General features: G+C 57.0%; 1 protein-coding gene across 6 annotated transcripts in view; it reads left to right on the plus strand.

The window, feature by feature from the left end:
* Positions 1–13,596, plus strand: part of PTPRU (protein tyrosine phosphatase receptor type U) — a 56,685-nt gene that overhangs the window by 39,717 nt on the left and 3,372 nt on the right. For 4 of the 6 annotated variants that reach the window (XM_048327022.1, XM_048327023.1, XM_048327024.1 and 1 more), the window contains 11 exons: positions 786–822; positions 1,131–1,228; positions 1,322–1,438; positions 2,000–2,154; positions 3,466–3,601; positions 3,684–3,833; positions 3,938–4,111; positions 6,104–6,244; positions 8,093–8,218; positions 10,517–10,674; positions 11,778–11,913. In XM_048327022.1, the coding sequence (XP_048182979.1) occupies positions 786–822; positions 1,131–1,228; positions 1,322–1,438; positions 2,000–2,154; positions 3,466–3,601; positions 3,684–3,833; positions 3,938–4,111; positions 6,104–6,244; positions 8,093–8,218; positions 10,517–10,674; positions 11,778–11,913 (1,428 nt within the window). Of the gene's footprint in view, positions 1–785; positions 823–1,130; positions 1,439–1,999; positions 2,155–3,465; positions 3,602–3,683; positions 3,834–3,937; positions 4,112–6,103; positions 6,245–8,092; positions 8,219–10,516; positions 10,675–11,777; positions 11,914–13,596 lie in introns of all 6 variants that reach the window. The other 2 variants (XM_048327020.1, XM_048327021.1) reach the window with 1 other exon arrangement.

Consider the following 13,596-nt stretch of genomic DNA (forward strand, 5'->3'; position numbering starts at 1 on the left):
AGTAACTGTTCCCCCTCTCCTCCCTTCTCTGCTCCCATCTCCTGCCAGGCCTCGCCCTGGGCAGCGTGGCCTAAATACCATCAGGGAGAGGCAGGCTGGGAAAACGTGTCCATAAACTGGGAACGGTCCAGGGAATGGGAAAGCAGGGTCTGTGTGGCACTGGGGCATGGAAAGCAGGGCCCGTGTGCTCAGAGACGGGGTTGAATTCGACCCCCAAAAATCGCACGGGGGATGGAGAAGCCACTGTCACCTCCATGTGTGTGGTGTGGTTTAACTTTGCTGGACCCTTGGCCACGGTGTGGACACTGTTCACAGTCCCTCTGGCAGTGGCCTGGCTGGAACGTGCTCTTGGAGCTGGGGTGTCCTTGTTCAGGGTTGAGCAGTGGGGATGAAGGAGGGGAGCGGGGCTGTCTCAGCACCAGGGGGCTGCTGTGGGGTGGGGGGTCAGCAACGGGGCTCTCCTGCAGCAGGAGCTGGAGTGGAGCCCGTGGATCCCTCAAGGCACTGATAAAGGATCCTGGTGCAGACCAGGGGTGAGCGTTGGGCATTACCTGAGCCTCTTGTGGGATGCAGGAGATGAACCCTGCCAGGACAGGGTACACTGAGTGTGGGGTGGCTGCTGAACCTTCTCCTCCTCCTGCGGTGGACCTGCAGGATCTGGCCCAGTGGCTGTGGGGAATTTCTACCAGTTGGGTGACTGGGAAGTATCTGATGGGTCTGTGCCCCAGCTCTCGGGTGTCTCAGTGTCCCCCAGCTTGGGACTGATGTCTCTGCTTCCCTTGCAGGGCTACCACAGGTCCAACCACTTCATTGCCACACAAGGTGAGCCACGCCCTGCCCTCTCAGCCAGTGCTTCCTCAGCTCCTGATGTAACAGCCAGGTTTTGCTCCTGGTGGGGTTAAACCTTGCAGGAGCAGGAAAGGAAGGGAGGGGGCCAATGCGGAGCAGCTCCCACCCCTCCTGCCTCCCCTTGGCACTGCGCAACCCTGGGGAAAAGGGCTCTGAGGTGCTGTGGGGCTGTTTGTGCTGCATGGGCAGGAGGGGGGACGTGGTGGCATTGGGGCACTGCCAGGGCTGGGTTCTGCTGGTGGTGCCCATCCATCCATGGGGGCTTCTCCTGTGTCCCACAGGGCCCAAGCAGGAGATGGTGTATGACTTCTGGCGCATGGTGTGGCAGGAGCACTGTTCCAGCATTGTGATGATCACCAAGCTGGTGGAGGTGGGCCGGGTAAGGATCCCGTCCCGTCCCATCCCTCCGGGCTCCAGCTCTGCTGGAAGCCGCCTCCACAGAGCCAAACCCCATCCTGTCCTCTCCTTGCAGGTGAAATGCTCCAAATACTGGCCTGATGACTCTGAGATGTACGGGGACATCAAGATCACGCTGGTGGAATCGGAGACGTTGGCTGAGTACGCTGTGCGCACCTTCGCCCTCGAGAGGGTACGGCCCTGCCCCTGCCCCTGCCCCTGCCCCTGCCCAACCCCCGCTCAGCCACCTCTCACCCTCCACAGCTTGGCACTTACCAGTACCCTGTTTATTTAACCCAGTATGGGGTCACCAGGGGCTCCTTCCTTTGCCTTTTCCCTGGCTCTGTGCCCTGTGCCGGGCGAGTGGCTCAGCCCTGTGCTGGTTTGGACAGAGAGTGAGTGTTCAATTTTCGTGTGAGTGGGGTGAGATGAAGGACGCTTCCCTCTCCTCTGGGCTGGAGGTGATGCAGCCATCACTCTGCAGCGTGGGAACTGGAGATGGAGCCAGTGCAATTTACACTTGATCTACAGGAATGTCATGTTACTGTCTGGTGATAGGGCAAGGAGACTGAGGCTGCTGCCACCTCCTTTTTCTCCTTGGTGTTTTTTAACCCTCTTGCAGCCAAGAGGAGGGAGCTGCAGGGCTGCCCAAGTGCTGTGTGGTCCATCTGCTTGGATGCTGAACTGGCAAAATCATGGATTCCCCAGAAAATAGGTGTTTGAGTGACTTTGCCCTCTCACCCTTCCCTTGCAGCGGGGTTACTCGGCCCGGCATGAGGTGAAGCAGTTCCACTTCATGTCGTGGCCCGAGCATGGTGTCCCCTACCACGCCACGGGGCTGCTGGCCTTCATCCGCAGGGTGAAGGCGTCCACGCCGCCAGACGCCGGCCCCATCGTCATCCACTGCAGGTACAGGTGGGGCTCATGGAATGGGTGGGGCTTGAGGGACCTTAAAGCTCATCCCCAGAGCAGGGACACCTTCCCCTAGTCCAAATTCCTCCAATCCCTGTCCAGCCTGGCCTTGATGTCCCTCTTCGATGGCATCTCTCTGTGAAATGCCACCACTGGGCTGGTGGCAGCAGGGATGGGGGCTGTGGCTGGTCCAGGGGGACAAGCAGGGAGCAGCACCGTGTTGGGGCTGCCCCAGCCTGTGACTGGTGACACAGCTCTGTCCCAGTGGACCGGGTGAAATGGCAGTGGGCAGTTTGACCCCTGCTGATGGTCAGGACGTGGGGTCTGGCTGAAGGGAGAGGCAGGGGGGCAGCAGGACAGCCCCGTTCCCAGGGTTATCCACAGGGCTGTCCCTGCGGGGCTCGGCCACGGGGACACCGGAGCTGGGAGGACACCAGTGACACATCTGAGCAGCTTTGGTGCTCTCCGTGCCCTGAGCAGGCCTTCCCACATGATGTGCTAATGGCTCTTCCTCCACTAGGCAAACCAGGAGGAGCTGATGAGTGGGAGGGATTTTTTTATTTTTTATTTGATTTCTCTCTGTCAGCCGCTTCATCAGCGTTCATTCACCAGCCAGGGTGATTAGTGCCCGTAGCCTGTAATCACTGATAATCACGATGAGTGATTCATCAGCCCCAAAAATTGGTTTTTCACTGGAAAAGACTCCGTAGGAAAGGAGCAGGGGGGTGGTTCTGTTCCTGACACATCATGGGGGGGTCACGGCACAGCAGGTCTCTGACTGTGACTCCAACCATGCCAGGGCTTGGGATGTCACCACTGCTGGGCTGGCTCTGGGCATCCTGCTGGGCTCAGCCTTACCCTGAGGGTGTCCCCTGGGGCATTCAGACCTGCTCATGCCAGGGGAACCTCCCTGCTCTCCCAGAGCTCTGAGCTGAGCCCTCCTTGGCACTTTTGGCTGAGATCCCAGAGAACTGTTGGCACTTGGATGGTTTAGTTGTCGGTTTTGGTGCAAAAACCGTGTGTTCTGCTGTCTTAAATTAAAAATGAACTTTAAATATGGGTGCCCACCCACAGCCTGACCATCACACGCCCCTGGGGCTGTGGCAGGGGTGTTTGGGCAGGTTTAGGGCTAAACCAGGCTCTGGAGGTGTGTGGGGTCCTTGCAGCCCTTCAGGGTTGCCCGGTGCAGGGTCTATGTGTTGAGCCCTCGCCCACAGAGACCTTGCTTGGTGCCCAGCAGCCTTTAGGGCCATGTGTGGGTGCCAGCACAGACTGGCAATGTGTTTGCTGTTTCCCCTCCATCCCCAGCGCTGGCACAGGGAGGACTGGCTGCTACATCGTCCTGGATGTGATGCTGGACATGGCCGAGTGCGAGGGCGTCGTGGACATCTACAACTGCGTGAAGACCCTCTGCTCGCGGAGGATCAACATGATCCAGACGGAGGTGAGCGGGTGCCGGGGACACGTGGGGCTGCCGTCACCAGCCGGCTCTGGGGGCTCAGCCCTGTCCCCTCTCCTCCCCACAGGAGCAGTACATCTTCATCCACGATGCCATCCTGGAGGCCTGTCTGTGTGGGGAGACCAGCATCCCCGCCAGTGAGTTCAAGCCCACCTACAAGGAGATGGTGAGGATAGAGCCGCAGAGCAACTCCTCGCAGCTGCGGGAGGAGTTCCAGGTGAGTGCCCCAAAACCTCTGCGGCTCCCCCTTGTCCTCACCCTCCTGGTACTGACCCCGGCTGGGACCAGGCAGGGCTTTGAGGGGGACCCGTGTACCCGCAGACCCTGAACTCGGTAACCCCACACCTGGACGTGGAGGAGTGCAGCATCGCGCTCCTGCCCCGCAACCGGGAGCGCAACCGCAGCATGGACGTCCTGCCGCCCGACCGATGCCTTCCCTTCCTCATCTCCGTGGATGGAGACAGCAACAACTACATCAACGCGGCCTTAACTGATGTGAGTGTTCCCTGCGGAGGGAAGGGGCCGCTTCCCGTGGGCTCAGGCAACTTTTCATGGCAAAACTTTGCTCGGTTTGGATTTATGGCCTCGTTTTGCACAAGGGCAGGAAGGCTCACGGCTGCTGTGTGCAGGGGGAGGAAGGGCTGGGACTGGTGTAACGGGGTCCTGCATCCCTTCTTTTGTGTAGCAGCACCCTGCAAGAGCTTTCCTCCTGCTCTCATGAGTCAGGCACTGAGGGACTTCAGGATTTTGCAGTGAAACTGGGACAGGGGAGGGAGAGGAAGCTCCGGGGGGGGTTGGCAGCACTGAGCCCTTCCCGTGCTGCCAGTCCCCCGTGATCCTCCTGCTGCAACTGGGGGGGCTCTGAGCTGCTCCCAAAGCCACCGTGCATCCCCCTGGTGCAGTCAGAAAGGACCCTGTGGTGACAAAGCTATCTCCTGGTGGCTGATGATCACAAAGCAGAGCAGAGGATGCTGCAGGCTCCGAGCCCACGCTGAACGATGGGGTCATTCATCACCAACCCCTCTTCCCTCCCCTTGAAATGCTTTGCATGGGCAGCACGGAGCCCCCCACACCCCAGGCATCTTCCCCGGACCCTGAGCGCTGACACCAGGCTGAGCCTTGTGTTTTCCATCCCGTGGGTGATTTATCCCGCTGGATCTCTGTGCGGATCTCATCTCCCTGATTCCTGCTCCCACAGCAAAAGCAGTTTGTAAGGCAGAGTGGGCTGCTGGTGGTGGGGAGTGGCTCTCGTAGTGCTGCAGTGGGATGGGAGTTTTGTTTCCAGCTTGCTTGCTGTTTGCCTATCATTTTATCTTTATGCATCACTGAGCCTCCCTTAATCTCTGCTAAAGGGTCAGTGAATGAAATATTTTTTATAGACAACAAAGCCCTTTGGATGAAATTCTTGCTGAAGGGATAAAACCCATTTCCCTCTTTGGGAAAAAAAAAAAAAAAAAAAGAAAAGTCTCATTTTCTTTAAGTGCCAAAGTGGTTTGCTCAGTCAGTCTGTCCATCTGTCAGATCAGCTTGGCCTGTGCCACCCGTCACCGGTGCTGGTGCCGGTGGAGCCGTGCCCTGCTGCACACCCTGCTGTCACTTACACCTGTGCCAAAGAGGTGGGTGCCAAGGCAAGCCTGGTGAAATCTCTTTCCCCTTGCTGCTCTCATGCCCCTCCTCGAGGGTGGAAAGCTCTCGCCAAGCGCCGAGGTCTTGCTGCTGCCCATGGACAGGGCTGGGGGAATGGTTCAATAAAGGCATTTCTGTGCGCTCAATCAGGAGGTTCTGCAGCAGGCAGAGGAACCCCCATCAGCAGAGAGATGTGGTGATTCTGTGTCTGAAGATGCTTGAGCCAAACTGTGTTAATTTAAGTGAGCCTGATGCAGTGTCGAGCTCAGCTGGCCCTTGGCAAACCAGCAGCAGGATGACCAAGGGGGATGTGTCTTGTTCAAAGCACAATCCAGAAATGCAGTCATTTCCTTCCCTCCCACTTCCTTCTTACAGTCTCTAGGATCTTTCACTTGGGGTTTTCTTTCTTCCCCACAAAAAAAATTGAGCCCAGGTTAGTGGTTGTCTCTGCAGCTCTCGGTGCCTGGTGGTGGGGCGCTCTGGGTGGGGATGATGCAGTGGGTGATGCTTCCAGTCAGGGCCAGGGTGCAGAGCTGGGGTCTGGGGTCTTCTGGGAGCCACGGCTTCTGCTTGCTCTTGGCTCAAAGGGGACTTTTCCCTAATTATTTATGCAAAATACCCTTTCCTGTGAGAGCAAAATGTGGGTACTTCCATCCTGACTAAGGGCAGGGATCACTTGGATCTCCCCATCACCAGGGCACTGAGGTACCGAGGCTGTGCCAGGGAGACCAGCTCTGCTCTGGCATGGAGAAGAGGGGATTGGTCCCACTCATCTGGTTGCACTGGTTTTTTGGGGTGTGACAACAGTAGCTCCAGTGTCACCGCTGTGTCCTTACTGGTGCTCATCTTCCCTCTCTGCAGAGCTACACCAAGAGCGCTGCCTTCATCGTCACCCTGCACCCGCTGCAGAACACCACCACCGACTTCTGGCGGCTGGTGTACGACTATGGCTGCACCTCCATCGTCATGCTCAACCAGCTCAACCAGTCCAACTCTGCCTGGGTGAGTGCTGCTGCCCCGGGGACTGCGCCGGCCCCATGGGTGGCTTTTGTCCTGCCCTGTCCCCGTTGGCCTGACAGCGCTGCAGCCCCTGCCTTGCTCACTCAGCAACTTCTCCTCTGCAAGGGGACACGGCACTGTGTGCAGCACTCAGGATTTGTCCCCTGTAAACACAGGGCTGGCCAGTTGGAGCCAAAGAGGTGTTGAGCAGCAGCCCAGCCTGGCTGCATGGAGTTGGTGTTGCACTGACATTGCATTGGCATTGTGCTGGCGTTGGTGTTGTGTTGGCATTGACGTTGCCTTGGTGTTGCGTTGGCGTTGTGCTGGTGTTGGCATTCCATTGGTGCTGACATTGCAGTAGTGTTGCCCTGGCATTGTGTTGGCGTTGAGTTGGCATTGGTGTTCCATTGGCATTGACATTGCAGTAGTGTTGCCCTGGCGTTGTGTTGGCGTTGAGTTGGCATTGGTGTTCCATTGGCATTGACATTGCAGTAGTGTTGCACTGGCGTTGTATTGGCGTTCCGTTGGCATTCCATTGGCGTTCCATTGGCATTGGCATTCCATTGGCGTTCCATTGGCATTCCATTGGCATTGGCATTCCATTGGTGTTCCATTGGCATTGGCGTTCCATTGGTGTTGGTGTTCCATTGGCATTGGCTTTGAGTTGGCGTTGGCGTTCCGCTGGTGTTCCGTTGGTGTTGTCATTGCTCCAACAGGTCCATGTCCCCCCAGCTGGAGGCAGCTCTGCAGGTGTGGTCTCACCTGAGCAGGGCAGAGGGACAAGATTCTTTCCCCTTCCCCTTCCCTCTGCCATTTTCCTCATTGCTCAGCCCTGCCTCTCTCCTGCTGTCAGCTCTTCAGGGGTGTCTGGTTACAATATTTAGCTGGATCTGAAATGTTTACTGGTGTAAGACCAACAGGTAATAAATAACCTTTCCAGCAGGCAGCTCTGAAAGGTGACTTTGAGGGTACAGCACTCACTTGAACTACGCCTTGCCAAGGGAAGTTTTAATACCCAAATTACAGTTCTGAGTCTGGAAGGCTCAGAGATCTTGGAGATTTATAGCCCCTATTAATAACCAATTATTCCTCAGACACGTTTGCCGTGCGGTTGGGCCCAGGCCGTGGCTGACCTGCGTTGCTAAATGCCCTGTGAAAGTGCGGTGACAAACATCATATATTTTGTGTTGGTGCTGGTTTCCCAGCTGTCACACTGTGAAAACAATCTCACCCATGCTCCAGGGACTGAGCCATCCATCAGTGCTGTGATGGACACGGGGAGGAGGAGTTGCTCCCCAGGGATGCAGGCTGGGATTGCTTTGGCTTGGTGGGATGTCCTGGCCATGGGACAAAGAGCACTGACATCCCACACTGCTGTCACTGCTGGTGGCAGAGTGGCTCCTAAAGCCAACAGGGCTTGAGAGCCAACTGTGAGCAGCCCAGCCCTGCTCTGACATTGTGCAGGATCAGGTCTGTGCTGGAACTGGGGCAGAGCCCATCCTGCCTCCTCCTGACCAGCAGTGTCCATCCCACATCCTCCTGGACCAGCAGTGTCCATTCCCAGCAGTGTCAGCTGTTGTGTTCGTGCAGTGCCAGGGGGCTGTGTGGGTGCTGGGGGTGGACCTGACCTTTCATCTCTGATCCCTCAGTGAGCTGGGAGATCCTCCATCCATTGATGTGCTGTGTGAGAAACGTGGCCCAGCACCCCACCCTGGGGCCACCCCATGCCAGCGGCTCCTGGGGGTCCAGCACCAGCCACTCCCTTCACAGGCGTTTCCTGTCCTGCCTGCTGCCCTTCCCCATGTCCCAGCCCACATTCCCAGTCACGGTGAGCTGTGCTTCTCTCCACAGCCCTGCCTGCAGTACTGGCCCGAGCCGGGGCTACAGCAGTACGGCCCCATGGAGGTGGAGTACATCTCCGGAGCGGCAGATGAGGACATCGTGTCCCGGCTCTTCCGAGTCCAGAACGTCACACGGGTGAGCTGCTTTATACGAATAACAGAATCCCAGGATGGTGTGGGCTGGAAGGGAACTTCAAAACCTTGTTGTTCCTGCCATGGGCAGGAACACCTTCCACTATCCCAGGTTGCTCCAAGTCCCATCCAGCCTTCCAGGTGGCCTTCCAGAGATGGGGCAGCCACAGCTTCTCTGGGCAACCTGTGCCAGGGCTTGACAACTCTTTTGGTGGAGAAATTTTCCCCTAATACCCCGTCTAAACTGCCCACAATGCAGCCTGAGGCTGTTTTCTCTTTTTTATCACTTGTTACCCGGGAGAAGAGACCGACCCCACCTGGCTCCCATCTCCTTTGAGGGAGTTGTGGAGAGCAGTAGGATCCTCCCTGACTGCTGGGGTCTCCAGCCTAACTCAGCTGCTTCAGAGGAGGCAGCCCCAGCTCTCCTCCTGCCAGAGAGGAACCTGTAAAATTGCCATTGCTCCATCCAACCTTTCTGGAGTTCACGGCTCCTTGGAAGGTTTTAGAAAACTGCTGGAAGACCTTTTTCCTCCTGCCTGAAGGTGCATCTCTGCCCAGCCACACACATAGCACAGGATGGACAGTCCCCACATGGGCACAGCAGCTCCTCTGGCACCAGCAGAGCCCTCTCCCTGCAGGATGAGAAGATCCACACGGATTTCTACCCTTTGCCAGTGTTGCATGGCTGGTTCAGCTGGCCTTGAAAGAAGACAAATGCAGGGCAGCAGGGAAGGGATGTGGGCTGTGTGGATGCAGAACTGCACGTGCAAAGAAGAAGCCGATTTACCTACAAATGTCAGCTGGGAGGAGGTGGCATCCCTGAGGTCTTTAAACTCCTGATGGTTGCCAAGAGGCTGAGGCCAGTGCCCCAGTGAAGGTCACTGGGCAGATGGGAATTAGGGAGCTTGGAAGGGAACGTATGGCTTGGCTGACGGCCCGGCTGGGAAGGTGCTTTGGCAGGGTGGCCGGGGCCAGAGGAGATAAATCCTGATTATCTGGACTCTTAACACAAAGAGGGTTTTGGTTCACACTCGCCGAGGGAGCATCTGGCATTTCCTGGGTGTCAGCACAAAACCCTACACCAAATATGCTCAGCTCTCGGGTGGTAGAATATACTCCAGGCTAAATTAAAATGCAGCGTGATGGAAATCTCTGGATCGACGAGGAGATTCCTCCAAGGAGCAGATTGCTGGAGCAGGGATGGTAAATGCATGCAGCCACTTTGTGCCAAGCCTTGCTGCAGTGGAAATGGGTGTTGGGGGTGTCACAAGTGCTCTGGAGCTTTCCCCTCCCTTCAAAACAGATCCCAAAACTTTCCTTCCTGGGCTGTCAAAGGAGTTTTCGTCTGTTCTAACTCCCTTTATTTGTTTCCTCTTCCCGGTCTGCCTTCCTGGCTTCCAGCTGAAAGCAAAACCTGGAGCCCGGTGTGGTCAGCCCATCACAGGCACATCACCAGCTCACAACAAAGCTCCCAAAAAGGTTCAGACATTCCCCTGTTTGGGGTGTGCAGATTGGAGTGGGCACCAAATTCAGGAACACCAATTCCCCCCCAGGAACACCTGGTCCTTCTGGCTGGAGAAGGTCTGGCTCTCATCCCACTGAAATTGGGTGGATGGAGCCCTCCAGAGTGTCCCCCATCGGTGCCTGACCCCTCATCAGTGCTTGACCCCCCTTTCTCCTTCACGTGCTCCCCACACAAGAGCTGTGAGCCCCAGGCTGTGTCTGGAGGGGGTGACTGTGGTCTCATCCCATCCCGTGCTCGGGATGCTCCGGGTGCTCCTGAGCAGGAGCCCCACATCTGCCTGGCTCAAGCCTGCTGAGCTCCGTGGCTGTAATCCTGCTCCTGGATCCAGCTAACCAGATTAGGTTTCCAAACTAACCAGATTACCAGGTATTAAGCTCCCGCCTCCGTGGCAGCTTCTCAGCAGCCTCCTGGTTTACAGTGAGCACAACAGAGCCACATCCCGTGGATCTTCAGCGTGCAAAGGAAGGGTGTGATGGAGAAGCCCTGGGGAGGCTCAGGGGCCTGGGAGCAGGTTTTGGGGGATACACAGACAAGCCAAGATGCTGTGGGGTCAGATAAACCATGTCAGTGGGGCTTCTCCTGGGCAGGATGGGGTGGTGGAACCAGTGTGAGCTGGAGGAGGAGGCTGAACCATCCGTGTGAAAGCAGCAGGAAAGGGTTTTCCTCTCTGCCTTTTCTGTCTGTGCGTGGCAAACCCCTCCTGCCCTCCATCCAACCTCCAGTGGAGGCAAATGAGGGCAGCCCATGGGTCCCAGCTGATGAGTTTTGCTTTTCCAGTTGCAGGAGGGGCACCTGATGGTCCGGCATTTCCAGTACCTGCGCTGGTCAGCCTATCGAGACACCCCAGACTCCAAGAAGTCCTTCCTGCACCTCCTGGCCCAGGTGGAGAGGTGGCAGAAGGAAAGTGGTGATGGCAGGACTGTGGTGCACTGCTTGTGAGTGTCAGCTGGGGAGGAGCAGGCTCTGCTGGGGGAGAGAGGCCTCCAGGTTCCCTGTCCACAGCTCTGCCTGGAGATCCTCCACAAAGCTCTCAGCGGGGTCCCCACATGGGGCTACCTCTGCCACAACATGAGTTTTGGGTGAGGCACCCTGTGGTCACCTCCTGCGTGAGGTGGATGCTCAGCAGGGGTGACACCAACCTGCCCTTTGTGCTGGTCCCCCACCCTTGGCAGAGGTTCCAGCCCTGTCCCCACGTCCTGTGTGTGTAACAGGCTCCGAAGGGATGTGGCAGGAGCTGTGCCACCCCCACCACTTGCTGCTCATCGCGGGGGGACAGGGAATAATGGAGTGGTTTGGCTGGGAAGGGACCTTAAAGCTCATCTCGTTCCAGTGGGAGGGACACCCTGTACTAGACCAGGTTGCTCCAAGCCCTGTCCAGCCTCGGATGGTCTCCATGCCCCTCCTTCCGGGCGGATTGGCTCACAAACGCTGAGTGTGCTCCCCTCGGATGGGACCCGGCACGTTCACAGATGGGGAGAGACAGCAGGAGAGCCTTTAATCAAAAACTAATTACAGCCTTGTCCATCTTCGTTAGCTGAAGGATAATTTGAGAACACGCTTTATAAAGCTCTGGCATCGTGTTCTCTCTTCCTCTCCCCTGTTCCCGTTGCTGCCAGGGATCAGGTGTGGTGGTGTGGGAACGGGGGTTCAGCCAGGATTTGGGGAGGCTCCCAGAGCTCTGGGTGGAACATGGGACGGTTCTTCCAGGCAGCAGCACCACCCTGTCACCAGGCCTGGGTCACCTCTAGGACATGGCAGCTTCCCCAAGGTCACATGGCAGGGCTGGGAGTTGAGCCCAAATGGCCAAAATCCAGCCCTGGTCCAGAAATGTGTTTCCATGCTCTTGTGAGGGTTGGAGGGCAGGATCATTGTCCTGCTACCCCATGGGGCAGGTTCAGGTCCCCATTTTGGGTACAAGGCCCTGCTCTGGGACATCCCCCGGGATGCAGGGTCAGATAGAGAAAGGGAGACTTGGAGGGAGCAGGAAGGGGCTCTGATGCCACCTCCTCACTCCTGACATGTGTCCTTGTCCCACCAGGAACGGAGGTGGCCGGAGTGGCACCTTCTGCGCCTCCACCATGATCCTGGAGATGATCAAGTGTCACAACATGGCAGATGTCTTCTTCGCTGCCAAGACCCTCCGCAACTACAAACCAAATATGGTGGAGACCTTGGTAAGCACCAGACCCTCCCTGTCCACCCTGGCTGCTGGTCCTGGCATGGAGGAGAGGTGCTGGGGATGCTCACCCCCCACAACACCGCCGTTTCCACCACAATGAGCATCATGGGCCTCCTCACGCCAGCACAGTGCTGGGATGGGCTGGGAAGTGAGGCAGCTCGTCAGAGCAGCCTTGGGCTTGTCTTCATCCTGCTGTGCCAGCTTGGCCTCGGAGTCAGTGCTGGGACTGTTGGAAATCCTCCCCAGGAGTTGTAACACAGAGTCACATTCACTCATGGGATGCAGCTGTGGTTCTTTGGAAGGTTTGTGGTGTTGGGAGCAGCTCTGGTGTGGAGTCAGATAAATTCCTGTCGGACTTATAAAAGGGAATGAGCATTTGGAGTGAAGTGAATGGGTGAACAAGCTGCTGGGAGCAGCAGTGGACTGATATGTCCTGAGGGGGAGGCTGGAGCTGGCAGCAGGTCAGGGCAAACAGCCCCTGCCCTAGTTCAGGGCCTGATGATGGAACAGGGGAGGGAGCAGGCGCGTGTCCATCTCCGTGGTGGAGGGATCCAGGTGCCTCATGATGTTTTAAAAGCAAGTCAGCTGGAAATGTTTACCCTGTTTGGATTATAAAATCCCTAAGTTGCAAAATGAAATGGTTCTGAGGAAGGGATGTGATTTGCATTAGGAATTAAAAGCAGAGGAGAAGGTGAGGGAGGGGAGAGGGGAGCAGGGGGAGGGATGCAGATAATGGAAAGATGATGTGACGAGCATGAAGCCACCAGACCCATTGGGCTAAATTGCAAAGGTATTAAAAAAAGGCAAAATTTCCCATCAAGACACGAGCCTCCTCCCGCCTCAAATGAACCTGAACCGGCTATTCTGGGAATCTCAATCTCCCAGAGTCACCGGGAGGCCGGATCCGTGCCTGGTGTGAGGAGCTCATCCCAGCGGAGAGCACTTCCCGCTGCCTGTGCCTCTTCCCCCTCTTGCCCTGGGGGTTATTTTTATATGATGATAAATGGAAACAATCCCTTTCCTTAATCCAAAAAGCATTATGTGCTTTTAATCTGGACTGCCGCAGCCTCCTTGCTTTGAAGTCCTTCTCCCCCTCTGCCCGCTCCCACCTGGGATCCCGGAGCTGCCCACCCGTGTGGGATAACGGGATTTTCATGCTGGTGCTCAGGCCCAAATCCCTGTCCTGCAGCTGGGATTTGGGGAGATGAGCTCTCCCCTCTCCCTCCCTGCTGTCACACCCAGAGTGCTCCCACTGGATGTCCCAGTGCTTGTAGCAGCACCAAAATCCTGATTTATTTGGAGTTTTTCCCCCCCTCTGGCCGGTTTTGCTCACTGGAGCAGCATCTCCTGGGGATGGGCACTGCCACGGTCGGAGCTCTCCCGAGGTTTCTGTGCTGTGAGTTGTACGAGGGCGGCAGAGCACGGGAGCAGGGCATGGAGAGGAGGACAGGGGTGGATGAGTCTGCCTTCACAAGCCCCAGTTCAGGGATTTTTGTTACAAAACCACGAGTCAGCCACTCTGGGCTTCCCCTTTACGCAGCTGAGGGGAGTGAAGGGTGGGAGGATGCTGACACCATCCCTGGATGTCTCAGGAAAAGGTGGGAGAGCGAGCCCGGTCCTGCTGGGCAGGAGAATTTGTGATAAAGGAACGAACGTCCTGGCAGCCAGGGCAGGGCAT

This window comes from Corvus hawaiiensis, chromosome 23 (assembly GCF_020740725.1).
Source record: "Corvus hawaiiensis isolate bCorHaw1 chromosome 23, bCorHaw1.pri.cur, whole genome shotgun sequence".
NCBI lineage: Eukaryota > Metazoa > Chordata > Aves > Passeriformes > Corvidae > Corvus > Corvus hawaiiensis.